At 45.0% G+C, this 27,841-nt stretch overlaps 4 protein-coding genes across 9 annotated transcripts in view; 3 read left to right on the top strand and 1 right to left on the bottom strand.

The window, feature by feature from the left end:
- The window catches only part of evi5b (ecotropic viral integration site 5b), a 31,708-nt gene extending 29,802 nt beyond the window's left edge, over positions 1-1,906 (top strand). For all 3 annotated transcript variants that reach the window (XM_076726699.1, XM_076726698.1, XM_076726697.1), the window contains exon 20: positions 77-1,906. In XM_076726699.1, the coding sequence (XP_076582814.1) occupies positions 77-352 (276 nt within the window). In that variant the 3' untranslated portion in view covers positions 353-1,906. The remainder of the gene's footprint in view (positions 1-76) is intronic.
- A 2,556-nt stretch (positions 1,907-4,462) lies between these two features.
- Positions 4,463-8,160, top strand: gfi1ab (growth factor independent 1A transcription repressor b). Of its 2 annotated transcripts, none has more exons than XM_076726707.1 (6): positions 4,463-4,663; positions 5,311-5,496; positions 6,152-6,528; positions 6,746-6,883; positions 7,022-7,187; positions 7,379-8,160. In XM_076726707.1, the coding sequence occupies exons 1-6, from the start codon at positions 4,552-4,554 to the stop codon at positions 7,555-7,557; spliced, it is 1,158 nt and encodes a 385-aa protein (XP_076582822.1). In that variant the 5' UTR covers positions 4,463-4,551; the 3' UTR covers positions 7,558-8,160. The 2 variants fall into 2 exon arrangements, with proteins under 2 accessions (XP_076582822.1, XP_076582821.1); XM_076726706.1 differs by having other exon boundaries at positions 5,281-5,496.
- c3h1orf146 (chromosome 3 C1orf146 homolog) lies at positions 5,356-27,664 on the bottom strand. 2 transcript variants are annotated; one of them, XM_076726712.1, is made up of 8 exons: positions 27,539-27,664; positions 27,204-27,297; positions 26,772-26,943; positions 26,540-26,618; positions 26,310-26,427; positions 9,027-9,091; positions 7,472-7,518; positions 5,380-5,484 (listed from the first exon to the last, which is right to left on the bottom strand). In XM_076726712.1, the coding sequence occupies exons 1-5, from the start codon at positions 27,602-27,604 to the stop codon at positions 26,320-26,322; spliced, it is 519 nt and encodes a 172-aa protein (XP_076582827.1). In that variant the 5' UTR covers positions 27,605-27,664; the 3' UTR covers positions 5,380-5,484; positions 7,472-7,518; positions 9,027-9,091; positions 26,310-26,319. The 2 variants fall into 2 exon arrangements, with proteins under 2 accessions (XP_076582826.1, XP_076582827.1); XM_076726711.1 differs by lacking the exon at positions 7,472-7,518 and having other exon boundaries at positions 5,356-5,484.
- Positions 19,563-26,309, top strand: LOC143318402 (glomulin-like). 2 transcript variants are annotated; one of them, XM_076726702.1, is made up of 18 exons: positions 19,563-19,753; positions 20,581-20,706; positions 21,876-21,986; positions 22,068-22,176; positions 22,430-22,679; positions 22,808-22,898; positions 22,997-23,163; positions 23,276-23,329; positions 23,421-23,451; positions 23,564-23,653; positions 24,018-24,059; positions 24,165-24,238; positions 24,658-24,742; positions 24,886-24,995; positions 25,369-25,432; positions 25,524-25,659; positions 25,772-25,866; positions 25,939-26,309. In XM_076726702.1, exons 1-18 carry the CDS (start codon positions 19,712-19,714, stop codon positions 26,032-26,034), a joined length of 1,773 nt encoding a protein of 590 aa, XP_076582817.1. In that variant the 5' UTR covers positions 19,563-19,711; the 3' UTR covers positions 26,035-26,309. The 2 variants fall into 2 exon arrangements, with proteins under 2 accessions (XP_076582817.1, XP_076582818.1); XM_076726703.1 differs by lacking the exon at positions 25,939-26,309 and having other exon boundaries at positions 25,528-25,659.
- Positions 27,665-27,841: the final 177 nt, after the last annotated feature.

Below are 27,841 nucleotides of genomic sequence, written 5' to 3'. Positions count from 1 at the left end.
TGTTTGGCTCATTTTTGCATGCAGGACTAAACTGTCTTTGTGCTGCTTCTGACACTCTTCATGCTTCCTCTCACAGATTCGCTGCTTAAAAGGACAGAAGGGCCTGTCCAGTCAGCCCACTTTTGATGGGATCCACATCATCAATCACTATGTGGGGGATGATGGGTCTTACCAGTCTTCAGATGAAGATGGAGTCAAGGGCCCCACCCTCCAGGACACCCAGCAGAGGAGTGGGGGCCGTATCAGACTGCAGCCCAACCTCCGGGACACGGACAGCGAGGACGAGGAGGACGAGGAGGCCCTGCGACTCTCCGTACCTCAGGGCGGTGGCCACAAGTCCACCACCGTGTGAGCTGCCAGAGGCTGCGCTGAGGAGGAGGAGGCGCTCCAGAGCACGGGTCTGGACCTGGAGCTCTGAATTTCAGACAGGAAATGCATCATCATTTCATATCATGAGAATCACACTTACGGATTTAGTTTGTTTTGTTTGTGGTGTTTTGTTTTCTTCCTGAGGGCAGCAGACGCCGTCCGTCTGAGCCCCGCCGGCAGAAGCACAGTTAAATAACGTGGAGCGTATCAAAGTCTCCTGGGGGGGGGGCGTCTGTCACTCCTCTGATCCCCTCCTGCAGGTACAACACAGAGAAAGAGACTGTGCAATAAAACCTTTTATGCTATATTACACACTTCATCCAATCCAATGTGTTTTATATTTTTAAGCATTTTATAAATGAACATCAAAATTGTACTGATGCCGTTACTACTAAGTGTCCATCACACAGAGGCAGAACTGTATAAGCGCTTTGTGTGTGCGTGAGTGAGTGAGTGAGTGAGTGAGTGAGTGAGTGAGTGAGTGAGTGAGTGAGTGAGTGAGTGAGTGAGTGTGTGTGTGTGTGTGTGTGTGTGTGTGTGTGTGTGTGTGTGTGTGTGTATCTATATTGTCCTGATGAGCTTGTTCAGCGGCTGGTATCGAAGCCTCAGCCAGCGTTGACCTCTTGGCCTTAGCATGTGCCGCATGCCTTTCACCTGGGCCGCTGTACCACAAGGTCAATGTGACATCTGCACACCTGTACATATGTACATGTGTATTATGTTTTTTTTTTTTTTTTTGTCAATTCCTTTTGAACTTGAAAATATGTATCTATTGCATATCTGATGTTTAGAATATATTGTACAATTGAGACAAAAGGGACGTAAAAGTTAGTTTAATAACACAAATGACAAATCCTGTTTTCTGAGAGATGAAATCCTGTAAAGAGCGAAAGAATAACTGATCGTCCCTCATCAGAGGACTTCAGCCGAGGGACGGCTTTGTTTGTAGCGACTGTTGCTGTTGTGCCGAGTTCTCTGAGCGTTATCCTGACTTCACTTTCAAGATGAGGCCCCTGCAGCAAGTCGACTCGGCACAAAGTAGTAACAGTACAGTAACAGTACATTTGCTGATGAGTCAAACATGAGTCACGTCTATCGAAAGTTTTGTGAGACACGAATTTGCACGGAAATGGACGACGGTCCGAGGGACAAAGCTGAGATATACTCTATAACACAATCCGCAGAGGAACCGGGATCCGTCAGGTGTTACCAAAGTAGGCGCAGACCACTTCCACTCCACTTCACGAACCAGGACCTGGACCTGCAGGACTCTGAATCTGTATCGAACACTAACTCTGTATTGAGTGAAAGACGACGTGGAAGCGAACGCGCTCAAACATTGTGACTTTGGAACGTCCCTGTGATGAACGAGATGTGTTGTTTGCTGGGAGAGGAACACGTTCTGGCACTTTTTGAGTCTGCAGTGCAGTAAGGACACACATGGCAACACTATGGAGCAGTCAGCACACTCAGAGGCTAAATGAGATTGTTGTGTGTGTGTGATGAGTTCACAATAAAATGTTCACTAAACTCTGGACTGCTGGCAGCGACCTCGAGCCTGAAGTGTGTTCAGATGACTGTGAGCGCGTGTGGGATGTTTGTCTCCTTCCTCTGTGAAGATGCTCGCTTGAGATTGACTGCTTTCAGGAAGTGATTTCTCGCGGTTTTCAGAGCTGAGCCTCAACTACCAATCATTTCATGCAGAAAACCACATTTTAAAAGAGCTTTTCTCTTCGGGCACTGAAAGATTAAGCAGGTTTGTATTATTGCTGAATGCTGGGGAGGATTTTTATTAGACATTTAGCGCAGTCTGGGTGTGATGATCAAAGTGTTGTGAGCTCAGAGGAATTCTTTTATATTGCACTGATTGATGCGTGCGAATATTTTGAACGTGCGTTTATGGCGCAGTGACTTTCTTCAGATTTTAGCGGGCTGCCTGTAAAACCTCAAAACTGCACGAGAACAACTTCACTTCATGCTCGACGGACACGTGCCTGATTGTGTTTCATCTTAAATCCATCTTAATCGCTAAATTTGGATTTAAAATGAACATCAGCCGAATTTGAGATAAAATCCCCTGACAGATGGGACCCAGTGCGGGAAACGTGTTAACACTGCATTTGATTTAAATCTTAATTTTTTAACCTTATTTTTAGTTTTCCGAATCGTAGCTAGGTTTATCCCGACGGGTCACCACAGTGAGATCTCATTAAAATGAGAGTGGTGCGGTGTGGGAGGCATGAATCATTTGGTGTTTTCACATGTAGAGGCGTTTTAAGGTTGAATTTCAATAGAGAGCAAGAAATGTTTGACTAACACGCAGAAGTTATTAAAGGAAATTAATTTCATCAACAAGGAAAAAAACCCGTCAGAAATCAATTCTGTTTTCAGACAAACAAAACGGGTAATAAAAACCTTTAAATTATAATTCTCATTATTATTATTATTTCGTGTTATTTTTGTTGGTATTATTATTGCTGTTGTGGCATCAGGCCTGCTGCTTGTTGAGCTGACAGGATGCCACAGCCGTTAACTTTTACCAAAGTCCTCTGTCGGTTCGCTCCGCGTCGGTTCGGGCTTCATACCTTCACCAGCACGGTGTCCGGATGCCAGAGCCGTCATGCGTGTAATCGAGCCGGGGCATGTGGCGCTTTGATTTCCTGTCCTTCATGTATTGATAGGCTGCTTTGTCTGTAGCCGACAAGTAAAAAAGCTTTTACGCAGCTACAGACTGTAAGGGGGGAGTCGAGGCTGAAAAGTCCCTGAACAATGTGGGTCTTCAATATTGTTTGAGTGGAGAAAAGCTTCACAGCTGTTTACATTCTGTGGCTGTCGACGAATTTGAATTCATACAGTTTGAGTAAAACGGATCTACATTTTGAACTCCGTCAATAAAACTTAAAATTTAAAAGGCGGTTCAGATCAGGAACATACGGCTCCAATCAAACATCACTTCACTCGTGTCGGTTTTGATGTGATAATCAAAGTTCCTCTTTCTACATCACGAACGCGGTTTTGAAATATTCATTTGTTGCACCTGCAGTGGATAAAAGGCACCAGGACGCACGACTCCGTCCTTTTGTTCGGTGCGTAATGACGCTTAACAGGCGCAACAACACAAAGCAAACTGTCCGCTGTGGGCTTCTGACTTCAGAGCTGAACGCGCAGGGAAACGTGAAACTGTCACCGCCGGCGTGAGCACGGCGAGTGTCTGTCAGATAATAACAGACACGACGAACTGACCAGCAGACCGCGTCAAAGCGCCACCACGCCTTGCCATGCGCGGACCCCCCAATATAAGCAGCAATTAATATGAGGATTTATTCTGATTTATTGCGACACGTGTTATTATTTTATTCCATCGAGTTTTACTGAAAATTCGACCAAACGCGCTTCTGACAGACCTGCTGGGATGAAAAGGCTTTAAAGGTCGAATTGTGCGCGTTTCTAAGAGAATCTGATCTATATTAAGGACGCTGTCGGTTCAGAGTTTCCTCCGCCCTTTTATTTTACCACTTCATATGCAGGCTCTGAGTAACTGACACCCTGCAGTGCGCCTCCGCCTTTTCTCTCTCCCTCTCAGATAAGGCCTCTATCACTTCTCCTGATTGCCAGGGGCTCCTCTAGAGACACGAGCTGCAGCGTGATCCGCGAGGGACTGCAGCTCCGGGCGGTGGGCTCAACACTGCAAAAAGTCCCGGTTCAAAAGTCACCGACACTGTGACGTATCGTCTGATTTGGATTTTAAATAAAGTTACCAAAATGACCTGGCGATGATGAACGGGCGTTTCTTGAAACAAAGGCCACTCACTCCGTCATTTGTGCATTTGCATTGAGCAGAAGTGACAAGAAGTCGCCCCCGCTGCAGACTGTTTTCCTATTACCTGTGACCGCGTGCGTGCTGACTAATACGGATATTTGGCGGATATTTTTTGCAGCGCAGTGAGCGGGGCAGCCTGCAGAGACACCTGTCCGCGCAACACCTGGCAGACGGGCCGGAGGCCGTGCGCATGCTCCGTCGTCAGGTTGAAGTCTCTTAAAGGTCTTGGACCCGCATCTCTGCACCAGTTCAGATCGAGTGTTTGCAGGGTTCACAGCAGCAGCAGCAGCAGCAGCAGCAGCAGCAGCGTCCAGGCCAGGACCCCCCTCTACAGCTGGATTATCACCGCGCTCGGCTCAGAGATGCCTCGCTCCTTCATGGTGAAGAGTAAGAAGGCGCACAGTTACCACCAGCCCCGCAGCGCAGAGGATGACTACAGCCGGCTGGACACCATTCTGGCGCACATCTGCTCAGGTTTGTGAAAATTTTTCCCTTTTCAGATATTATTGACTGCGTAAAATGTGTCTTTAAATGTGGCATTTTTAACTAAAACACATTTTAGATTTTACAGGAGAATTATTCTGACTAAATCCACGTTTTACAAGCTGCACGGACGCAGATTTTACGCTTTAAATGACTGAAACGCGTCCGAGCAGTTTATTAAAACAGGTCTTATTTTTACATTTTCTAAAAATACTGAAAGAGAACTGAAAGTGGTTACAGATTTGAAACATCTGCGCTGAGATTTCATGTTAACGAAAAATCACTTCCATGAATGAAACAGGATATTTACAGAGGCGCATTTTTCAATTTATTACAGTGTCACTAGTTTTTATTATTATTATTATTATTATTATTATTATTATTATTGCATTACAGGTTATTACAAGGAGTGAGGAAATAACTGCCCTAACCCTTCTGTAATTTTGCACATTTTATAATTCAGTCACATTTGAACAATTTTCCACTGCGCTATAATTGTGATATTTGTGCCACACAGCGACCTTCAGTCTAATGGTTAAACTCCAGTCTTTGTGCAGTGATATCCGTTTAACAACAACACTAAAATGAACTTACTCCCTCTCCGTCAGATGCTGACTGTCCTCCGTGTGTCCTCTCAGACGCAGACAAGCTCCCAGATGACGCCGACACGTCGGTGGTCAGGTACGGCCTCTCTCCGGACTCCCACCTGGCTGACGCTGCTGATTTCTCCCCGAAGTCCCCGCTAAGCTGCGCCGACAGCCTGGGGGGTCGCTCCACGGACTATGAGGATTTCTGGAGGCCTCCGTCCCCCTCTGCATCACCGGGTATACACACGCACACACACCGCTTACACCCAGCACTGCAACTCATAAAGACTGTACACATTAAAGGTCCAGAGGGGGAAACTGAAACCTCAAGGAGGCCAATAAATAAATAAATAAATAAATAAATAAATAAAAAGATGACACACTCCAACACTCTGAAGAAATATTACATTTTTGCATTATGAAATGAATGTGAGATTTTAATTTTCAACACATTTTGGAAGCATCGTCCCTGACTGACAGACATATCTGGGGCCTTTGCTCGACTGCTCTGTGAACAGTTTCCATGTTTCCTGTGCACTCAGCTTGTTTTCTGCCAGTCTGCCGTCAGTGTTTAATTTCCCTAATTTAAATAATTCGGTGACTCTGAAGTTTGCAGCTTACTTGTTTCTCTATAAAAGAGTGTTGGGCCTTGAAATTCACGTTAAGAAAAATGTCCCAGTGCTCTCTTTGTTGTAGTGCCTGCTCCTTCTATTTAACCTGATATTCTTGGTTTCCCCAACAATCATCATCTGGGAATTCTCTGAAAGAACATTGCATGACTCCCTGTGCCCCGTCCGGCCCCGTGGGGCCCTGTGGGGCCCTGGAAACGCCCCGCTTAAACCATGTCAGCGGTTTCATTAAAATTTCATCTGGCCTGTGTTCCCCTCTCCAGTTGATTCGGAGAAATCCCTGTCTCCTCTGGTGGATGAGACGCAGCCCTTCACCGTCCCTTTCCGGCCCTACGCCTGGAGCAGCTACCCGGGGTCGGGGCTGAGGCCCCTAGTGCAGCAGAGCCTCCATCCCGGCATGGAGGTGGAGAGGGGCCCGGCGGCCATGGCCTTCTACGCGGACAGGAGCGCCCACTCGGCCCTGTACGCAGAGCGGACCCTGGGCGAGGAGACTTACGGTGACTACAGGAGGCACGCGGCTGCGCTGCTGTTTCCGGAGGCAGGCCTGCACGGAGACAGCCACGGCGTGAAGGCCCAGTCTGACCTGCTGTGCTCCAGTCTGATCCTCAGCGGTGCTTACAAGTGCATCAAGTGCAGTAAGGTGAGGATGGAGACGCAAACACGTCAGATGGCTGAACGCCTCAGTGTGACTTTAAGAAAAGACACCCAGCTGAAGCGTCCTCGAGACAGACAGTACACAGCTCTGTGGCTGACCTCTGACCTCATTTTCGTAAAGAAATTCACCAGCTGGAATGAATTAACGCCTTATTGAGGAAAAAAAAGATTTTTATTTTTAGACCGTCTTCTCTCTCCTCCAGGTGTTTTCTACCCCGCACGGTCTGGAAGTCCACGTCCGCAGGTCGCACAGCGGCACCAGGCCGTTTGCGTGTGAAATCTGCGGCAAAACCTTCGGCCACGCAGTCAGCCTGGAGCAGCACAAAGCTGTGCACTCTCAGGTAACTTCACACCTTTTAAACCGCATCCTGCAATTCACACCCTCTCTGGTGCTGCATCTTGCTGTCAAGACGCTTTTCTGTCGAGCTCCGGGTGCTGACTCGAAGTCGTGACCAAAGCCGCCTCTGCTCACGTTTCAGGAAAGAAGTTTCGACTGCAAAATATGCGGCAAAAGTTTCAAGAGGTCGTCCACTCTGTCGACGCACCTGCTCATCCACTCCGACACACGGCCGTACCCCTGCCAGTACTGCGGGAAGAGGTTCCACCAGAAGTCAGACATGAAGAAACACACGTTCATCCACACAGGCAAGTGCAGAACAGGCGGACTGCCTCAGACAAACTGTGAGGATTTTAGTCTTCCGTGGGAAGGAAAAATCTGTGCGTAACTTGTGCGTAAAACCCCGAAATCTTCCCGACGAAGAAAAAAGAATTTAGCTGATGTTCAATACAAAAACTAACATATTTTTCTAATGTTTTTTTTTTTTTTTTTTTTTCAGGTGAGAAGCCACACAAATGTCAGGTGTGCGGGAAAGCGTTCAGCCAGAGCTCCAACCTCATCACACACAGCAGGAAACACACCGGATACAAACCTTTCGGCTGCGACCACTGCGGCAAAGGTTTCCAGAGGAAAGTGGACCTGAGGAGGCACAAAGAGACGCAGCACGGCCTGAAGTGAACATCCACAGCAAACAGTCACTGACCGAAGAGTCCTTCTGTTATTACTCTTCAAACATCTGACAAAAGAGACACTTGCGCCTTTTTTCAGTCGCCTCATTTGAGGACGTTTCTTGGATCAAGATGCACTTTGATCCACTTTCAGCTTCATAAAAACTTAACGTCAAGGTTCATTGGAAATATATATATAGTTATCTCAGCCGAGAGGCAGATTATTTATTTATTTTACTAGGAAAACGTAAACGTCTCACGAATGAGCCTTTAGGTTTACGCAAACGACTTCTTCTGCCGGACATTTTCAGTGAAGACATCAACACTAAATGTTTCATCATCCCACGTCAGATTGTCCTAAAGGTCCAGAAAACCAGAGATAAGCTGTGAACTGTGAGTCACAATGAGACGAAGCGTGATAAAACAGTCCATCATGTGATATGAATCATCTTCGGTGGGTATGAAACCCCGAACATTGGACTGGCGTTTAAAAAACCGGATCGCCCGTGAAGGCAGCAGAGGACGCGCTGTTCAGGCTGGAGATGCGGGCACAACAGCCTCCTCACACCGACACATGGAACAGACAGGAGGCTTCTGCCTCACTCACCGGCCTGTTTTCTCCCACTTTTCCATTTTGCACATTTTGTTGTCAGAATGAGTTTTTTTTTGTTTGTTTGTTTGTTTGTTTTTTAAAATACTTTTCCCCCCACCAGTTCATTTATTTTCAGGTTGGTTTTATTGAATTTAAAATTGCAATAAAATCTCAAAGTGCAATAATCTGAGAGGACTTCTTTTCAACATGAGGGACGTGATACTGACAAATGTTTACTGGTCATTTAACTCGGGTTTCATCTCTAACATTGGCCTTTTTTGACACCTTGCAGACTCCGTAGTTTACAGGCCGTCAGGTGTAATTTATTACGCGCTATATTTACGTAAAAGCCATGCTGTTATTTTATACTTAAACTGCTTTATTATATCACACACATCTTCCTCCTGTGCACCAGCAGTGTAACCTAATCAGATGTTTGGTGCTCAGGTGTTTCAGGCTCCATCTCTGCTGTGATTGGGAATGCCCACAGGCTCCTGTTTGTTTTCACCACTGCAGCGTGTGTTTGAACCTCAAACAGTCTGAGCAGATTTAACCGTTAACCAAATGTTTTTACCCTCATGGCTGTTATTTAAGAAAAGAAAAAAAAAAAAAACAAGTTTTAGCAGGCAGCTGGCAGCAGCTGTGAAGGCGGTGCTGAGGTGGAGTTTCACTTAGTTTATTCTCACTGCGTCAGGAGTGATGAGCAGAAAGTGAGAGGCCACCAGGCAACACTCAGTCACACCAAGACACTGATGAAAAAGTTCATCATATTCGGGGAAGTGACAGAATATAGAAGCATGGCGATAAATAGGGAAGAATGACTTTCACTCGGTCATCACTGGAGGTATAAACTTTACATTTGAAGCTGAATGAGAAAAGCATTTCACCTCCTGCATCCCTGAGCTGAGCTGCTGCATCAGTGATGACTGTCATCGTCTGATTCTTCCACCGTCTGAAGGCAAAGACAGAAAAAAGAGGAACAATCAGTTAGTCCTCCCTCAACATTGATTGAAATCACTGACTCACAAGGATTTTCTCTGCCTCGCTTCCCCCAAAATCGTACAACACCCAGGCCCGCGAAAATACTGAATATTTTAAAGGCCGAGAGGAAGGAGGCGAAAGAAGAGCGGGGAGAGGGGAGAGGAGAGGGGAGAGGAGAACCAGGAGAGGGGAGCAGGCCTCCATTCTTCATGAGCAACGAGCCCACACTCCCAGGTTTTGATGTCCAGAGTGCCCCTTAAAGGGAGCCTTCACAGGCCTGAGCCGCCTGACCTCGAGCCTCTGAAGCAACGGGCGACGTCAGGTGACGTCTCACCGCCGTGCAGGACAGGTAGGCGTCAGCTGATCTTCTGATGTCACCTCTTCTCGGGACTTTTAGGCAGCTGAACAGCAGCCTGTTATTTCAAAGTGAATCGTTCAGCCCGTAAAGCGTTGCATGATTTCGGCCCTCAAGCACAATCTGAGACGGAAGCAAAAATCTCCAAACGAGCCATTAGACCGACCAGATTTCCTCCGGTGGATGTTTTTAAAGCAGCACCCCGCTGCCCCCAGGCATATCAAATATGAATAGAATAGGGCTCGATCGATTCGAGTGGGCCAGTAATCAGAGCGCTGCAGTCTCAGGCTCAGATCCAGGCCTGCATCCTGGTCTTTAAGTGCTCACGCTCATGCAAAACACACACGTCTGTGCTCACAACCGCACGTGCGTCCACCCAGAGGTACGTTTCCTGACAGACACAGTTGTGCAATTAGAAAGTTCAGAGTCTGGGTTTTGTGGTTTTGGAGGATTCATTATTAATGTAAAATTATGCATGAATAATAAAGGAGAGACTTCAGAGACACACTTTGGTGTTTGATTCTGATTTTTTTTTCCTGCTCTTTAAACACATGAATCCAGTCTGGGCTCGGATGAGAGGGTCTATCATAAAACACAGTTACAACCAGTTTTTAAAGCAGCATGACTCCTGAAATGGGGCTTGAAGGGGAGAAGTGTTTGAAACCATGTGCTGATTTACAGCCGTGATACTCAGCACAGATAACACGAAAACCTCACAGATAAACAAGGACAGAGATCAAACCCACGCAGCTGAGCATCAGCAACATCTGGTGAACGGTCAGATTGATAGGAGGCGATACGGAGGCCCGTGAGGAGAGAGTAAATGTGATTACTTCCCCGAGGCCGAGCAGACCCGCTGTGTGTACTGTAATAATACTGCGGTATTTGCTCTCACGCGCTGCTCAGCAGATTTCACACAGGTTTGACGAGTTACGGAGAGATAACCTGAGAGAGACACCGGATTTCTAAGGGCAGGTTCGGAGAAAAAGCACTGATTAAGTCGCTCGGATGCAGGAAATGGTGGTGAGATGTTCTTGGAAGATGAAAAGATGTGAAATGAACCTGTTTTCGTCCATTTAGCGTTTCATTTAGGAAACTTTGTGCTCACCTGTCCCCTCCCCGGCGGCTCTCACGCCAAGCCAGCCGGGACAGACGAGCAGAGGCAGGGCTCATATAGGACATGGCTCTTTTGTTGCCGAGGCTTATTCATTATTCACCTGATCTGAAAAACAGACTGCAAACCAACTGCACAGCTGTCATCAAGCAACAAGGCGTAGGCACAAATTATTCATGACTCTGCAAAGAAAAGGCAGCAGAATGAGAGGAAAATAATAACGAGACATCAGCGAGGCAGCTGACAGGCTGAGCACGTGTGGAGCTCTGACGAGTTTCCTGCTGCAGCGCGCGCGCGCACCGCTTCACACAACATGCATGTAGACTTTCACAGAGGCGTGCAGTAAGGACACGTGCACGTGCACTGCAGGAAATCATAGGATGCAGCTTGATTTACTCCCTCGCGGTCGTGATGTTAGCAGTTTTCATCATTAAATCTGGAAAAGGAAGCTACTCTTCTTCTTCACCCACAACATACCAACAATTCATACTGTTCAACATGAAACCTTACAGCCAAAAACTGTCCAATCACCGTGCTGCAGAGCAAAGATTTGAGCTTCTTATTTGGAAACAGTGAAACACTCGTTCACGCCTTCGTTTGTTCTCATCTTCATTAACGTGATGCAGTTTTCAGCTAAACCAGCTGCTGATTGGACAAAACTCTGCTGAAGGCGTTACGCTCAGAGGTGGAGTTTATCACACCTGCTTCAGCCCAGAAATGATTGAAAATGTGGTAACTTTTAAAACACTGCAGGGCCAGACGACCGGCTAAATGACTGAACTCCAAACCTCCTTAAGATCACATTTTTATGGCGTACCATGATTTAATTCCTCTTATTTTCTCCATTTTATAGGGTCATTTTTATTGTTGAAGCTTCTATTGTCTTGTTTTATTCCTGTTTTACTTTGTGTTTAATTATTGTGCTTGTTTGTTGTTCTATAAATTAAACTTATCATAATTACTACTAATATTAATAACGAAATAAGAGACTTTAGCCCATTTAAGGCCAACATAATATGACACATTCATGCAGGCTGAAGCAGGTGTGTGTGTGTGTGTGTGTGTGTGTGTGTGTGTGTGTGTGTGTGTGTGTGGAGGGGATGGCCAATGTTGTTGTTTTCTGTTTTCAGGACTGTTTATAATGGCCTGTCCCAAGGTGTTTGTGCATGTGTGTGATTCCAAAGCCGTCACCCCCCACCCACCCACTGACACACACACACACACACACACACACACACACACACACACACACACACACACACACAGTGACATCAGAAAATGGTGGAGGCCAAATGAAAGAAGACATTTTTCTCTGGCCACCTTGAAAGCTTTCCATTAGCTGGGCTCTGCTCTGAGGGTCTGGGGCCCTGAACAGCGTGAGTCCATGGAGGGCTGCTGCTGGCGGGTGGGGGTGGATGTGTGGAGGCTGGCTGGGATGGGGACCCACAGCTTTGATGAAAGGGGGGGGGGTTGCTAAGACATGTTTATCTGGCTCATTTAGCATCACATATCAGTGGACGATTTGGGCGTGAGCTGCTCGGCCGCCGCTCAGTCACAACTTGTGTCAGTGTCACATCCCTCTGCTCCCTGGGAGGTTTTACACACATCAGCGTGTAGAAAAAGATCCGTGCTGAATCCTGCTCCCGCCTCTGCTCGTAGACCGCGCTCTGGCCCCGCTGGCCCGGTTTGGTCTTTCATCTGAAGTCACGTCTAATAACATATGAATCCTGGAGGTGACATTAAAAGGTTCCACTCGGGCTAAAAGGCTTCAGAACAAAAGATTCTCTCCTCTTCAGGGGAAAGAAAACACATGGAAAGGAAATCTCCAGAACATGTGACAAGAGAGCGCGCTGTGGTCTTTTCCTGTGTCTTTTCTGATATTCTTGTTCACCCCTAAAAGGTTTTACATCGCTGACGATTTGATGTGTGGAATTCAAAGCTGTGAGATTCATGCTCATGTCCTCACACGCTGCACGTCGATCTGAGAAAAAACTGGACTGATAACTGTGTACTAAAATACTGCAAGCTACACTCTTATTCTTTCTTGGTGATGATGGAAATGTGTCCACAGCTCTGTGGATTAAAAACCCGTCACGCTGATTTTCCCTTCTGTTTACTGACTCTTTCATCTGAGAGGTTTTGACTCAAATCATATTTTTTCCAGTTTTAAATTGAATTCTTTTAAAAAAAAGTACTTGTACAAATGCTTGTGTTCAGAACACATGAAACGTGACCTCTTCTATCAAAAGAAAAGAAGTTCTGGACATGTTTATACATCTGATATCAGTGCTAACGGTGAGTTATTGTGACGATACGCTGGAAAAACAAAGTGAGCCTTTAACACACTGTGAGAAACTCTGCAAACCTCAAAGTTCACTTGACACAGAGTTCAAAAGCTGTGCAGAAGTGCAAAGCATTTCTATATTTAAATGTACGAGCAGTGCAGTCTTCGTATTTGATTTGATTGTATTCAAATATTTAAACTAAACTTAACCTGTTTGCACTTTGACCTTTTTTATTGATCAAAGCCACATTAAATCTAGTTTGATTTAAAATAATAAAGCGAGGACACGTTATAAGGCCTCTATGCATGACTCCAAAAACCATGTTCAGCACAAGAAACTGCTGCGTCGGAAAAATGTTAATGAAGTCGTGAGGTGTGTTATAACAGAGGAATGTTTAGTGCCTCTGTCAAACAAACACACAAAACCTCTTTCAGCCTATATTATCTATGCAAACTGCATATGATTTGTGAGCGAGCATGGCAGCACAAGATGTTACTTCGTGATACAGTCGTCCTCTTAACCAGGCCTGATTGCAGCTATGAATCTCTTTAAAAAATTTATTAGCTCCATTTCACAAATGACCAAGCCAAGCATGCGCCTGTATCCAAATCGCAAAGACAGAGCGAGGCCGGGAAGATCTATAAGAGGAGCCGCTGCCGGAGGAAGGAGTACAAAATGACAAAGATTTATTCTCAGCCATGATCAAATATTTATGCTGAGGCATTCAAGTAAAGTTACTTTTTGTGTTCTGATTTAATGAATGATTTGAGCGGTGGCAGTGCTGGGAGGCACAGATGTTGGGTTTGCTGAAGCCTGCACTAATGCCCATTCAGGGGTCTGTGTGGTCATGTGTCAGACTGCAGCAGGATCAAAGCGCAGTAATGCCATTGTGGGGATCGCAGCATAGAGGAGTAGGATGGTAAGTACTTCCCCGGCCCCAGAGGTCTGCGCTGGGCTGTGGCCGCGGAGCTGAGGCGAGAAAGTGGGCGAAATAATTACTACATTAACACGTGGTGCGTGTTGAAAAACTCCTGCAGGGGAAAAGGTGTTAACAAGTTTTAGATGATTTCCTTCTACTTTCTCCCATAAATGAATTGATCAAAATGAAAGGTGACACTGAATCATCAGATCTTTAAAACATTAACATCTCCAGCTGTTTTTATAACGTGCCAGCGTGCTGCCAATCAATCCATTAGAGACGAGCCACTTTACAAAAGGTCTGCACACGGTGGGATTGATCCAAAACGACAAAGCCACAGTCAAAGGAAATGGATCCCGGCAGTGCAGAGACTCTCCCATTCTCCCTCTGGCATCCTCTGAAACATTAATGAGCTCAAGCTGAATCTGATCTGGCCTTCTTTACTCACTGTTTTATCTTTCCTCAGAACTACACACACCGCTGATAATATTCACTTCATCTGAGATAAACACAAAGGAACGACTGATCAGCCATGTCAAGAAACGGCCATAAGCTCAAATGAAAACAGGTTCAGTCTTCTCAAAATAAACAAATTAGAAAAGCGAGTGTTAAAATAAACCTTGACCTTCATAACTAGTGAAAGAAAAGATTCCATATAAAGTTGTAAAGTCTGTGAATTCAAACGAGGTCTGGATCAGATGACCTGAAAGGAAGGAAGTGCCAGGAGACATCTGTGGCAGGTGAAATACAAATTCTAACACTCGAGTGAACACTTAAACGGATGAAAAAAAAAAAGGCTAAAAGCCTCCATCACTTCCAACAAGACATTGGTACCCCAAACACAGTGTGTCAGCATCTTTAAACACCGGAGAGAAGGCGAGATGACAAAATCGTTTTGACAGCCAGTTCACACGTAACATCTCCGATTCATCCACCTCGGGGAGTTGCCGGGCAGTTTTGCCCCGCTGCCGGGGGAAACCAAGCCCCGCGTGTGACAGCAGAGTGGGCAGGGCCGAGCTCGTGCGCCGCGCCACGCGCCACTCATCGATCCGAGTCAGACAGGGTGTCAGTCTCCACAGCCCAGAGACACAGCCGGCGAGCAGCGGTTATCTGTGTCCATCAAGGCGTCCGCTCTGTGTGTATTGATCGGGAACAACTCAACACAAGGAATCGTCATCAAAATGCCGATTTACAAAAGGTTGAGCAGGCGGTGGTGAAGTCTGCGAGGTTCCCCCAGCGGTGCTTCACAGCGGACAAGCTGCAGCGTCCGTCCTGGGCCTCCGTCTCACCTCACAGTCCAGCTTCACGGCGTGCTGAAAGATGTGAAGAACACTGGACTACATCACTGAAACGGCCCGAGCACAAACAAACCTTCACTAAACACCCGCATGGCCCCCCCGCCACGGTCTGCTAAGGGGGCAAAGCTTTTACAAAAGGGGCCAAGGTCAAGATTTTCCCCTGTGAGACCACCGTCTCCATTAGCTCTCAGTTCACTGGGGTCTCTCTTCCCCAATAAAAGATATTCTACTTCTAGACTTCCAGGTGAGAGAAGACAAACGACTGACGTAAACTGACCTCCACGTCAGCAGAACAGGAAAAACACAGATGTAAATAAACGACTGATGGCTGAATTCCATTTAGCTGCCTCAGTTTCAGGTTCCTGGTATCTACATGAGGACATAAAGACAGAAGGACAGTGGTGGAAAGAACATGTACTCATGTACTGTTCATGAGTTCCCTTTTAAGGTTTAACCTGATTCCAAAAGAATTGGGACGCTGTGTAAAACAAGTAAAACAGAAAGTGATCATTGAACCTTTTTTGACAAATAAAAACACTACAAAGTCAATATATCTAAGACTGAGGAAAGATGTGGAACGCTCCAAAAACACCTGTTTGGATCATTCCACAGGTAAACAGGCTCATTGGTAACAGGTGAGAGGATCATGATTGGGTATGAAAGGGGCATCCTGGAAAGGCTCAGTCGTTCATAGAGGAAGGAGCGAGGTTCACCACTTTGTGAACACATGACTGGATGAAGGAGATGAACACATGGACTCAGAGACACTTAAAAACCGCTGCAGGTAAACAGATTTCGTTTGAAAATGATTGAATTCTGGTTTTATTTTTGTTTTACACAGAGTCCAGACTGTTTTAGAGCTGAGGTTGTATTGAGGTTATCAAGTACTTACATTTATTGGCAGAACCTTCGTATTCAGACAGTAAAGCAGCAATCACAAAAGCAAATCTGGCCTGTATAAAAATATCTTGAAATCAAACTCGCGTGGTCTCAGAAAGCAGCAGTGAGGGGGAGGCAGGACCCGGGGGAGACGCCTTAAACATGCCAGTTTTTCTTGACAAGCTCAGCGGGGCCTGGGGAGGTTTTGGGCAGACAGGAGAGCTTGCAGCAGTCTGCCGAGGCCTCCGGGGGAAGCCGACTGGATAAATAGTTCACTTAGAACCTCTTGCTCTCTAAGAGGTCACCAAGGAAATATGGGATGGAAAGGGAAAATGGAGAGGCTTTATCTCGCTCTCACAGGACCGCTGCCTGTTTGTACACCAGACTGCTCCATAAATACTGCACTATCTGCTGCACGCCGAGATGATACAGTCACTGCTGCCTTTTCTTTCAGCCAAAGAACAAAATAATATCACTGCACTTTGTTATCTAGCAGGAGAAATCAACATGTGACAGTAAACCTTCAGCTGCGTCCTCACTAACACACACTGCACCCTCAAATTTCACAACGGAAAGACGAAAAACTAAACTCCTCTGCTGGAGCTACCACTTCCCTCCTCGACACACCTTGTTACACAACTGTGTTGTTGTCGTCCAGCAAATTAAATATAAATGGACATGTGATATCAGCGACCTGAGACACGTCGAGCCGACCGCTCCCCACATGCCTAGACAGCACACACACCGTCATACGGTCTGCTCAGCTGACCTGAGGACAGTTCAGGATATCCACTCGTGGAAACAGATACTTGGACATCAACCTGCTCGCTGCTCTGAGATGAACTGCAGGTGTAAAGCTACAGATTGTGTGTCGGATTTCACGCTGGAGCATTTGAGACAGGGAGCAGTTCATATGCAGAAATGTTCACGGCATTCACCGCCGTTCTATATCATTTAAGTACAAAATAGTGAAATATCTCAGAATACTGTGGATACAAATCAGAATACACCAAGTTAAGTTCACTCTGCTGATAATACTTCTGTGCTTTTATTGTGTGAAACATAACGAACGCAGGACTTGGTGGCATTCCCACTTTTACTTTAGTACTGGAGCACTTCTTCCTTAAAGTGTTGATCCACAGATTTATCCTGCAGACACAGATGAGGCCCTCCAGACAAACAGCGCCCCCCTGGGTTAGAAAGTGATCACTGCTTTCACTCATCAGGGAAGTTTGCGCTGAAAAATTACAATCAGCGAATCAAGAGGCAGACAGTGTTACAGATGGAGCTGAGACTTTTCATGAAAAACTGAATTAAGTTTCACTTTTTTGCCACGTTTCCAGGATTTTGCACCCATGATGACTATAAAAGCAGCAGGACTCATTTTTAGGTCACAGCAGGATTTTAGGTGAAAGTCAAAACTCAGACCTTTATCTACAAATGGCTGATTTCAAGGTGAAGAAAGAGATAGAAATGAATTTGAGTGTGAAAGTTCACTCTTGATCTTTGAAACAGTGCAGTTAAAAAAAAGAAATCTGAACTCAAGTCCTTCTTCACAGCTGGAGCTTTTAAAAGTCTTCCTCAGCAGACAGAGCAACTGTTTTCATTTAATTGGAATAATTAACAGGGCATCAGTTTGACCTCATGTGTTCGATGATCTGCTGTACTTCACCAATCGAAAGCAAAAGAAGACACAAGCAACATGACAAACACACACTGATCCTCGGTGTTATTTACTTTTGCATTTCCTGCGCCCTGAACCGCTGTCAAAACAAAACCTCATCAGCCAGCAATTACCAACGACAGAATCAGTGACAAACAGGGAGCGAGCAGCAGTCTGCGCTGTGTTTGCTTTGTGGCTTTTGTCTGAGGCTTTCATCACGCAGCAATACAGAGAGCAAACCTGAGCGGCAGATGTCGGCTAAATCCGACCGTTCAAACACGCGTCCCTCCCTATTCATCCAAAAATCAGGACTTGGGCTGCCTCTGTGCTGAAGCCGTCTGGCTGGAGCAGGAAGTCACTGATTGTTCTTCTATTATATTCCACATGCACGCCAACGCTGGGGGGAAACGGCCTTTGTGTTTACACAGAGGAGCAATATGTTGTCATTAAGCACTCGTGGAGAGGCTTTTTAATCCTCGTGCCGCTCTGTACAGCAGCAGCTCCTCCATTTAATTACTCAGAGAAGTCCGGAGCAGCCAGCCTGCGTCTCAGGTGGATTTATTTGTCTGATGAACTGTCGAATCACTCGGAGGCTCATAGTGCAGCTCATAGATCAGAGGAGCACAGGAGGTGTCTCACTTGTCTTAGTGAGATAATAAACGGTGTATGCATCCATCACATTGGTGCTGTTAAGGTGTCTGTTTATCAAGAACAGACGTGCAGCCTAAAACAAGAAAAATCCTCCTTTATGGTTGTTGAATCGTGCTGCGTCATACTAAGAGGTGCTTCTAATATATAGAGATTTTTCATTTTGGATTTTTATTCCCCTCTATGTCTCCTTTTATATTCCTGATACTATTGCTGCTGCCTGTAACACCCTACTTTCCTCCATGGGGGATTAATACAGTGTTACCTCATCTTATTCAGTCTACACTCATCGAAATAAATGGTGTATTAATGGATAAAATATTAGAAAGGCCGCTCAGGAAAGCCCATCAGCACCACAAACTAGACCCTCAAATGACCCTGAAGTTTATCTGACCCCTCTCTGAACACCAAACTGAACATTATTATCTTCATGAAGTCTTGGTTTATTGTATTGTTTTCACTCACTGCACCATATAAATCAGCTGCTGGGTAGAGAGTTTAAGAGGTTTCAGTATTTGCTTTCCTGTACTTTCTGTATAAAAATAGGACGTGAAGACTTCTGGGGATACACAGTGAACATCACGTCTGCTTCTCGTCATTGAGCTCTATGTCTTTTTCTCTGAGTACATTGAGTGCAGTGTTAAAACAGGACCTGGATTCCTCGTATGTGCCGATGTAAAGCCGATTGTCATTCTGACTGATGAACTACCAAAGAACAAACAACTTCCCAGTCTACACAACTTGGTTCAAACACCCCAGTTAAACGAATGGAACCAACAGCTGCTGGAAAAGTGGGCAAACAATTCAACAAGCTGCCACAACAACGCATGCCACGACGAACGGTCAGCAGCCACATCAAGAAAAGACAAGGTAACTAACGACAGCTGGAGGCAGGGTCTTAGGTGGGCTCTCAGGAGAATGGTAAAAAGTACTGTTTCCACCATCATCCAAGATGTTACAGTAATATGAAAAGCACATGAATTTCTATTTTAATCTCAGACTGTGATATCCCCACCTACAGGACAGGAAATTAGGCAATTATTTCAGTGAGTGGGTAGAACGGCGTGCTGGATAGGCTTCAGCATGTTCAGTGCACTGTGGATTACAGAGCAGAGGGGTCTCTGCTGTGATATATTTGGGGTCCTATTTACAGAACCGAAAGTGTTATTGGACGGGATCCTTCCAGACGGTTCCACATTTTCTGTCACGGCACACAAGTGCTCTGGTTTAATCCTCTTACACGTCAAGCACAAAGGGAGATAAGAGGTTTATGTCAGAGTTCCTTATGGACTGAATCTCTGTCCCTCGAGAGTCCAGGAGAGCTACACATTGGGCCATTTTCATACTGGTTCTCAGAGCGTCTATTGTGTTGTGTTGAAAATAAAGACGTACTGATAATAGGATCGCCTGCGAGGACTGAGGAGACCCTGATGATGAACGAAGACCAGCTGAACGACATAATCCACACATGGGTAAGTCAACAGTGTTCTATCACTGCGGTACAACTCCGCTGAGGCAATCATTCTCATTAACACCTACTGCAGCTGATATGACAGCGTGGGGGATGACCTTCAAGTGAGGGGAACTTTCAAGTGCATACTTTGAACAAATGACACACCTACTCTGTGGATTACAACTCTGACCGCAAGAGAGCTGGGACGCCGTGCAAAACATGAATAATGCTCCTCTTTTTTCGACATTTACTCAAATTAAAGCTGCAAAAAGTCAATATATTTAATGTTTTTCCTCATCAGCTTCATTGATTTCTGTAAATATCTGCTTATTGTGAATCTGATGCAGCAACACGTTTCACAGACTGAAAGATGTGGAACGCTCCAAAAACACTTGTTTGGAACATTCCACAGGTAAACAGGCTCATTGGTAACAGGTGAGAGGATCATGATTGGGTATGAAAGGGGCATCCTGGAAAGACTCAGTCGTTCATAGAGGATGGAGCGAGGTTCACCACTTTGTGAACACATGACTGGATGAAGGAGATGAACACATGGACTCAGAGATACTTAAAAACTGCTGTCAGTAAACACAGTTTGATTAGAAATGACAGATTCTGTTTTTATCTGTGTTTTCCAAAGCGTCCCGGCTTGTTTGTTGGATAAGAGCTGCGGACTGGAGGCTCAGTCTGCCCTCAGTCTCATGCCACCCTCCTCATTCACTACGGTGACACGTCAGGAAATAAAATCTGTTGCATCAAATGTGTTTTTTACGGTTCATGCTGAGAATAAAAAATCTGCAGGCATCTGGCGATAACTAAGGTGTTTCGTCTCCATCCCGTATTCAGCGAGATACTCCAGAAGACGAGCTGAAGCCAGAGGACTACCAGCACTTCCAGAGTTTGGGGTCTGCGTGTCTCACTGAGGGTGACGGCGCACAACTACTGAAATTCCTTCAGGATGAGAGAAACCAGGTATTTCCCCTCCACCGCCAACAGAGACAGATCCTGACTGGTCGTAATCACACCTTACAGATGGGAAGTGACAGTGGATGGACAGTGTTAATCTGTCATACAGCACTTAAAGCACATACAGTCGCACTGCAGCCTCCTGTAGCTACTGAAGCGAGCAGCAGCAGCAGCAGCCACTTCCCTGCAACCCAGCTATGCTAAACATAAACATGCAGCCACTTCTCTGCCTGCTGGCCTCTTGACCTGGAGGTGTGGGGAGGAAACAAGCAGATATTCAGTCAGATTTCTCGCTCCACTGATAACCCTCCTCGATACGGCGCTCCTCTAAGTGCCCTTGGCTGTCCCATCTCTCCACGCTTCATGCAGCTGTGTGCAGCGTACTTTTAGAAGCATGTGTCATTTCTTATTCCTTCCTCTTTCTGAGGCAAAAACAATCTCAAGGGGTTCAAAATGATTGATTATCAAATGAGAAATCCTGGGCTTTGGATATGGACAAAGAGAATGCAACACAGAGGGAGATACAGGCAGTGCAGAGCAATGAATGTTTATCGAGAAGTGACAGCGATGGGACTGCAGTCTCAGAAGATTTAATTAAATTCTGCTAAAAAGATGGTTTTAAAATGCAGAGACAAAAACTAGAGACAGTATTCAGTTGGTAGACTTCTAAGTACTAAATTCCAATTAACTGCTCACATAACCTGTACAGTGTTTCAGTCACTGCACACCAGTTCAGCTGAATATGCAAAAATCTTACAACTGAATCATTTTTAGGAATAAATGCAGAATGAATTCATATTGATTTGATTAAATGGAGCTTTTCTTTCAAAGACATTCATATTTTCCCTGTAAGTACAACAAAGCCAACTTTTTGGAAACTATAAGGAAATTAAAGAGCTCACACCCGCCATCCAACAGCTCCTACAGTCATATACCAAAGGCCTCTGCCGCCAAACACAACAATGATGCTTTTTTCAGCCTGTTCAGTCACACTTTAAGCCGCAGTTGCTCTATTCAGAAGCACGACAAGTGTGAAACTGCAGTTGTCGTTGCATGCGCCTGTTTATGTGGCAACACATGCAAATGGAAAGGAAGGGCCTGGCAAACATTCAGCAACCTTTCTGTTTCTCTGCTTACTGATGACGAAGCACAATGACTGTCTCTCTTGCATTTAGGGGATTGTGAAGTCTATGGGTTGTGTTCTCATGGCACCTCTAATAAAAGAAGTAGTTACAAAAGAGAAGGGTCTTGATCACTGCCAGGCTGCCATCACACACCTGACCCAGGTACGTACCAATAATTCATAAATGCATATAAAATGACATGCTTCCTGTTATATCAGGTCTAAATTCTGCCCTGTTGTCTAGACTTGCAGGCCAAACGAAGTCCTGCATAGCTTGCTGGAACTAATTGAAGACATTGAACCAGGTGCCATCTCTGAGACCATCTTAGCCCTCCTTCCACATCTTCAAACAGGTAAAACAACTTTCAATGCCATGTTATTACCGACTCACACATCCTCGACCCCCGAGAGAAAGAAAAGCACCACAGTAACACGTCTAATGACATCTTTAACTTCCGCATAATGAATGAAAAGAGCTGATAAGTCTTCATGTTTACTGCTCCTGGATGTACTCATAGATGGTTTTCTGCTGTTTTAAAAAAAAAAAAGGTGTTTGGCTCCCCCTGCTGTACATTAAAGCTAACTACAGCCTTGTGTCTCCTGAAGTGCTGCTTCGCCTGGAGGACAGAAAGGCAGCATGCATGGGCTTGGCTCTGTCCCGCCTGCAGAAGCAGGTGTCCCGGCTGCCTGTCCCATACACACAGCAGCAGGAGGAGGTGGACGAGCACGGTCTGTGTCGCTGCTGCAACGCCTTGGCTGCGTTTACAAAGCCGTTCATCGAGGAGGTGACAAGAAAAAACGGGAGTGACGTCAGCACCTCTGAGGATGAGGAGCTACGGACTGAGCTGCTCAAGTTGTAGGTTTCTGTCTCTATGTTTGGTTAAAGGCAGAGTAAAGTCTGAGTTGTTTGTAACACGTTAGAATGATCTAAAACTAATAATCTTGGAGGAGGCAAACGGCTGTTAAAGTTATGACTGCTTGCAGTTGCATGAGGAGCTTGAGAGATCCTTTACTCGAGGCTGAACTGAACCGAAACAGAAAGTCGTCACTGTGGCTCTTTGCAACGGAGATTATGGTGAGAGCAAGTGTTTCCTCCTTTTCTATTGATGAGAAATCAGGCAAACAACAGATTTCTGTTTCAGTGTAACTGTGTTACTTTAACAATGCCATCAGGTCACACTACCTGCCATCCAAGAGTCCCTGTCAGAGCTTCTGTTCTTCAGCTCTCTGAAGAAAAGCACCCAGACCGACAACAGTCACAGCAAGGAGTCGAGAGCCTGTCTGGCCTATCTGCTGTTTGTGCAGCTCATCACCATGGACAGCTTTCCAGCAGTGTTCAGGTAAGATGAAATTAAATCTGGTCAGACTGATGATGCATTCACTGACACACAGAGGAGGCAATGCTCATCTTGTGACAAACAGTTCACATTGTCCTGTTTCCTGCTGTTCCAGTCCTGTATTTGTTCTTCAGTGCAACATGGTGCATATCAATCAACTCCTCAGTAGGTATGCTGTCAATACAACATGAGCTGCATGTATTTCTTCTTTTCCAATGATTAAGTTCTTAAATTAATCTGTAATCTTGTTGGTTTGACAGCAAAAAGGAAGCACACTTGCTCAAAGGACTGGTAAGACCTCATCATCATTCACAAGCATTCACAGAAATGAGACGAGACAAAGCATGAAAGCAGAAAACGGAGGGTTTCTTTTTTTTTGGCATAATTGTGTACTTTCACTCAGGCACTGTACGCAAAAAGCTTGGAGTGTGTGCAGGACAACAGCCTCCCAGTCAGTCTACTGGAACTGAAGAGCTTCTACAGTGTACCACAGGTATACGAGCACATCGTCAGCCTCACTGCTACAGCTTTAAAGGCTGCATTCACTGTCACGTATCACAAAATGAGCAGTTCATCTGCTGAGGTCTGGCAGGGTGCTCATCAGTACAAATGAATCCCTGAGGTTTTATTTTTCAACGGGCTGACTGCAGTAAAACTGCAGATGGGTTGTAAGACTAAACATTTTGAAATCTGATAAGATTTTTAATAAAATGTAAAAGCAACAAGTCACTTATTCTACAACTACCAAAACATCAGTGAGCACAGAGCCCAGCAAGCACCGATGTATTGATTAAAATCAACGAACGATACAAATACTTTCAACCAATCACTGATTTGTGGTGCACTGAAATTCACAGAACCTGCGTAAAGTCCTCACTGACTGCCCAATGAAACATCTGGTGAGTATACCGTTGGTGAGAGGAATATATTCTACATCTGTGACGCTGCCAAACTGGATGGATTTGCTGAACTTCTTTTTTTATGTGTGATCACTGCTTCCCCAGAGAGAATCGGGGCTGCAGGTTTTCCAGATCTTCATCAATAAATTAGATACTGAAGCGAAGCACAAGTTCTTCAGGTGAGAGAATCATCAGCGAAGAAAGTTCACGTTATTTTGTGCATGCTTTACTTTATATCTGCTTTGAATTCGCAAGTTTTAAAAATGACTTAACAATCAAATTCATTCAGCATCTACTGTTTACTGATGTTTTTTAAGCTATGTACTAAATACTCAATTTATTTTTAATGTATGTTCATATTTTGAATACACTCTTAGTGGCAGTTGTAGTTTTCCACCCATAAATTTTTCTACTCAGTTACATCAGTTAATGTGCTCCAGTGTTACAGTCTTGTACATGTTTGTATGACTCCATTTACTAGAAATTTAACTCTATTTATATTTCAGTTCATAGTCTATTTTTGTGTGCTGCTCTGCTTCTTTTAGTACTGTCTGCACCTACATCTCGTACTGATCTGACCTCATATTTTCTGTTGCAGGTGCATGTTAAAAACCAGCAACCATGCAGGAGTAGAGAGTTACATAGTAAAGAACATCAGGAGTCAAGTGGAGTTTTCTATGGAGGTGAGATAAACGATGACATCTGCAGGCTTACAAACATCACGTTACTATGTTTTCTAAGAATGTAGAAGATCCTGATGATGCAGACGGTGTTTGATCTGGTGATTTTATTTGGAGGTGTTTAATCTATGATAACTCTCCTCCAGCCGGGTAATGCCAATAAATGGTTCCTGGGAGAGGAGTTTATCTCGTTGTTGGGACTGGTGTTACGTTTGCCAGAGGGTGCTGACACAGACTTGCTTACCAGTATGGACGCGTAAGTAAACAACAGTTTACCATACAGACAGGCCTGCTCATTTGCTACTCTGAGGTCTAATCCATAATCTACAGATAGCTTCCTGTATGTTTAATATTTTCCACAACATGCTGCAAAGATCTGTGTCGACGGTTACAAGAGTGAGATATTTTCCAAACCCTACACATCAGGGCTTTTATTTGGACAAATCACAAACCACATATATACACCTGATGCACACTTTAGAGATGTATCTCCAGTATGTTTTGGCCTATTTGAAATACAAGGAAAACTTGCAAACCAAGCAGAAATTCAAGGACACGGAAACTGTAAATGTGAGAACTGGGACATTTAGTCTAGGCTGAGCCATTAAGTAATGTCTTTGTTTATCCAGGATAATGGAGAGTCTCAATCTTCTACGCTATCTCCTCATCAGAGACGAAGAACTGAGGAGCCGTGTAAGTCAGTCTAATTCAGCGCTATCACTGCTCTTCTGCCAGCCAGCCTGATTAATGCAGAAAGCTGATGATCTACTCCTCCTACCTTCAGACAGATGTGTGGGAAGAGCTGTGCCAGATCAAAGACGAATACCTTAAAATGCTGCGTGTGTGTATCAGCATATCAAGAGCCTATTATTCTTCTGAACTGAAGACACTGAGGGAGGATCAAAAGCTAAAAGCAAAAGGTAGGCATTAGCTGCTAATCTGTGCAACAAAATGACATTGAAGCAACCTTGCACAAATGGTGGCACAATAGTCTGTTTTCATACTGTGAACTATCTCTATTTGCCAACCCAGAAGCCAGAGATGCTGCTCGATCCACCAGAGTAGTCAAAAGCATAAGAGTGAAGCATGCGAGCGGGTCCAACATGTCCCCAGAGGTCCAGCAACAGGTACAGAAAGTCTTTCTTATTAATTATCATTTTGGTTTTGAGCAACAAGCTGACGATTCTCGTGTGTCTCAGGTGTTGCAGAGTGCTTTGGTGACATTTGACCTGATGGAGAGTCTGATTGTCCGTATTGAAGAGATCACAGAGGAAAAGCTGAAGATCCTGAAGTGAACTGATGCAGCTTGTGCTCAAGGGTCACTTCAGAGGACTGGATTATTTTTCTAAACACTGCTTCATTTCATTTGCTTTTCGACCGATAAAGAAACAAAACACACTGAACAAAGTGTTGATTTCTCTCTGGTGAAGTTATTGTCAAAAATGTAAAAACAGAACAAACTGTGTGAATCTATCTTTTACCTTTGCTTCTGTGTGTTCATCAAGTCCGCCATGTACTGGTTTGCATTAAATAAAACACTAGAGGTGCTGGTGAAAACATGCTGGATCACCTGCTGAGCTTTACAGAATGTCTCTTAGCATCTCCCACACTGGACTGCTTTCAATGACGTGAGCCCGAGCCAGAGACATCCGGTCCCGGATCCTGTCTACATGGGGCTTACTGGTGGCCTGCAGACAAATGAGCCGTGGCTTACTTTAAAGTGTCACAAGGGGACAACAGCATGTCTACCTTATCATCCAGAGTAACCAAATAACTGTTGGGCACCGCCTCCATCTTTACCTTTGCAATTGTCAACATTCCTTTGACAATCTCAGCATTGTTTCGCACAGGCAGGATGCTGAGATTACTGCCAAAGAATCTGAAAGAGAAGCAGACTCCCTCAGTTATGAAAGTATAACTGGATAAACAATATAAATCTGAGAATCACAATGACAATGGATGGTGGTTGGTTACATCAGTGTCAGTCAAGCCAAAGAAGAGGGTTAAAGACATAAGGCAGCCATGTATGTACCTGCGTTGAATCACAGACAAGATTTCCAATTCCTTTTTCCCATTAAAGGGGGAACACAGAAGAAGAAAGCTGTTCCGGTGCACCTCTACAAAGGTCTTTATCCTCTCAATGAGTCCAGATTCATCAAAACTCTCTGGGAGGTCTTGGGGGTCAACCAATAGAAATGCAATACCTGGACAAGTCAGTCACAAATGTCAATGGAGTTATTAATGTCAAGCATTTGTTCAGTGAGGCCTGTCATGAGAATATATGTGGACTGTGCTTTAAAGTTCAGGTGCGGGTCAAACAACAGTTTATCAAAGTAATTATTTACTGTGTTAGTGAGCAGTTAATGTTGTAGACATGGCTAAAAAATGAAATGTAAGGCAGGTGCATTGGAGGACTGGAGGTCCTGGCTGTGGGGTTTCATAGCGGGAAACAGAGCAGGTTTACCTGACAGAGGGAAAATAAAGGCTCCGGCCTCAACAGCGTCTGAGAGTCTGATTCGATGCAGCTGCGTGCTGAGGATCCTGTTTGTTTCATGGTTCTGATAAAACAAATTCAGATTATTTGATTAACTTTGCTTCTAAATTCGGTTAAAAACCAGACTAGGTTAAATAATGACTAATATTTTACAGATTATTATTATCTTAACGAACGTTTTGCAGTTTGTTTCTTGTGTCTCCGGTGTTAGCTAACGTTAGATAGCTAAGTTAGCAAAGATATCTTAACGTTATTTAACCGCCATGTGAAAATAGGCGCGGAATATTTGACATTTGTACCTCTACCTTGAGTGACGTGCTCACTATAACTGTAGTTTTCCACTGAGGACTCGTCTCTTCGTGTGTTGTCATTACTGCTCGCTGAGCTGCGGGTTCATTGAGCCGTTGAGCTAATGAGAACCTCTAACTGATTTCCGCCAGTTGAACCAATGAGGTCTTCAGGTTCCTTCGCACGAGCCTGTGTCTTGAACGCAGCACGGGCGTCATGTAATCAGAGAGCCGCGAGAGGTCGCTGTGGTATCACCTAGCAACTGCCTGCTCATGCTGTGGCTAAAAATAGCCGGTGGAAAAAGCTTGGAACGTACCATG

This window comes from Chaetodon auriga, chromosome 3, assembly GCF_051107435.1.
Source record: "Chaetodon auriga isolate fChaAug3 chromosome 3, fChaAug3.hap1, whole genome shotgun sequence".
In the NCBI taxonomy this organism is placed as follows: domain Eukaryota; kingdom Metazoa; phylum Chordata; class Actinopteri; order Chaetodontiformes; family Chaetodontidae; genus Chaetodon; species Chaetodon auriga.
Note: the sequence above shows the minus strand (reverse complement) of the source record. Positions and strands in the feature narration are given on the sequence as shown.

What these genes read in the sequence shown, in the direction of transcription:
- gfi1ab (XM_076726706.1), top strand. Translation starts at nt 4,552, where the DNA reads ATGCCTCGCTCCTTCATGGTGAAGAGTAAGAAGGCGCACAGTTACCAC. An exon ending in GTCCCCCTCTGCATCACCGG is followed by an intron (nt 5,497 to 6,151) that starts GTATACACACGC and finishes TCCCCTCTCCAG; the next exon opens with TTGATTCGGAGAAATCCCTG. An exon ending in AGTGCATCAAGTGCAGTAAG is followed by an intron (nt 6,529 to 6,745) that starts GTGAGGATGGAG and finishes TCTCTCCTCCAG; the next exon opens with GTGTTTTCTACCCCGCACGG.
- LOC143318402 (XM_076726702.1), top strand. Translation starts at nt 19,712, where the DNA reads ATGATGAACGAAGACCAGCTGAACGACATAATCCACACATGG. An exon ending in TTCAGGATGAGAGAAACCAG is followed by an intron (nt 20,707 to 21,875) that starts GTATTTCCCCTC and finishes TCTTGCATTTAG; the next exon opens with GGGATTGTGAAGTCTATGGG. An exon ending in CGGACTGAGCTGCTCAAGTT is followed by an intron (nt 22,680 to 22,807) that starts GTAGGTTTCTGT and finishes GACTGCTTGCAG; the next exon opens with TTGCATGAGGAGCTTGAGAG.
- c3h1orf146 (XM_076726711.1), bottom strand. Translation starts at nt 27,604, where the DNA reads ATGACAACACACGAAGAGACGAGTCCTCAGTGGAAAACTACAGTTATA. An exon ending in TAGTGAGCACGTCACTCAAG is followed by an intron (nt 27,298 to 27,538) that starts GTAGAGGTACAA and finishes TTGTTTTATCAG; the next exon opens with AACCATGAAACAAACAGGAT. An exon ending in GAATGTTGACAATTGCAAAG is followed by an intron (nt 26,428 to 26,539) that starts GTAAAGATGGAG and finishes ATTTGTCTGCAG; the next exon opens with GCCACCAGTAAGCCCCATGT.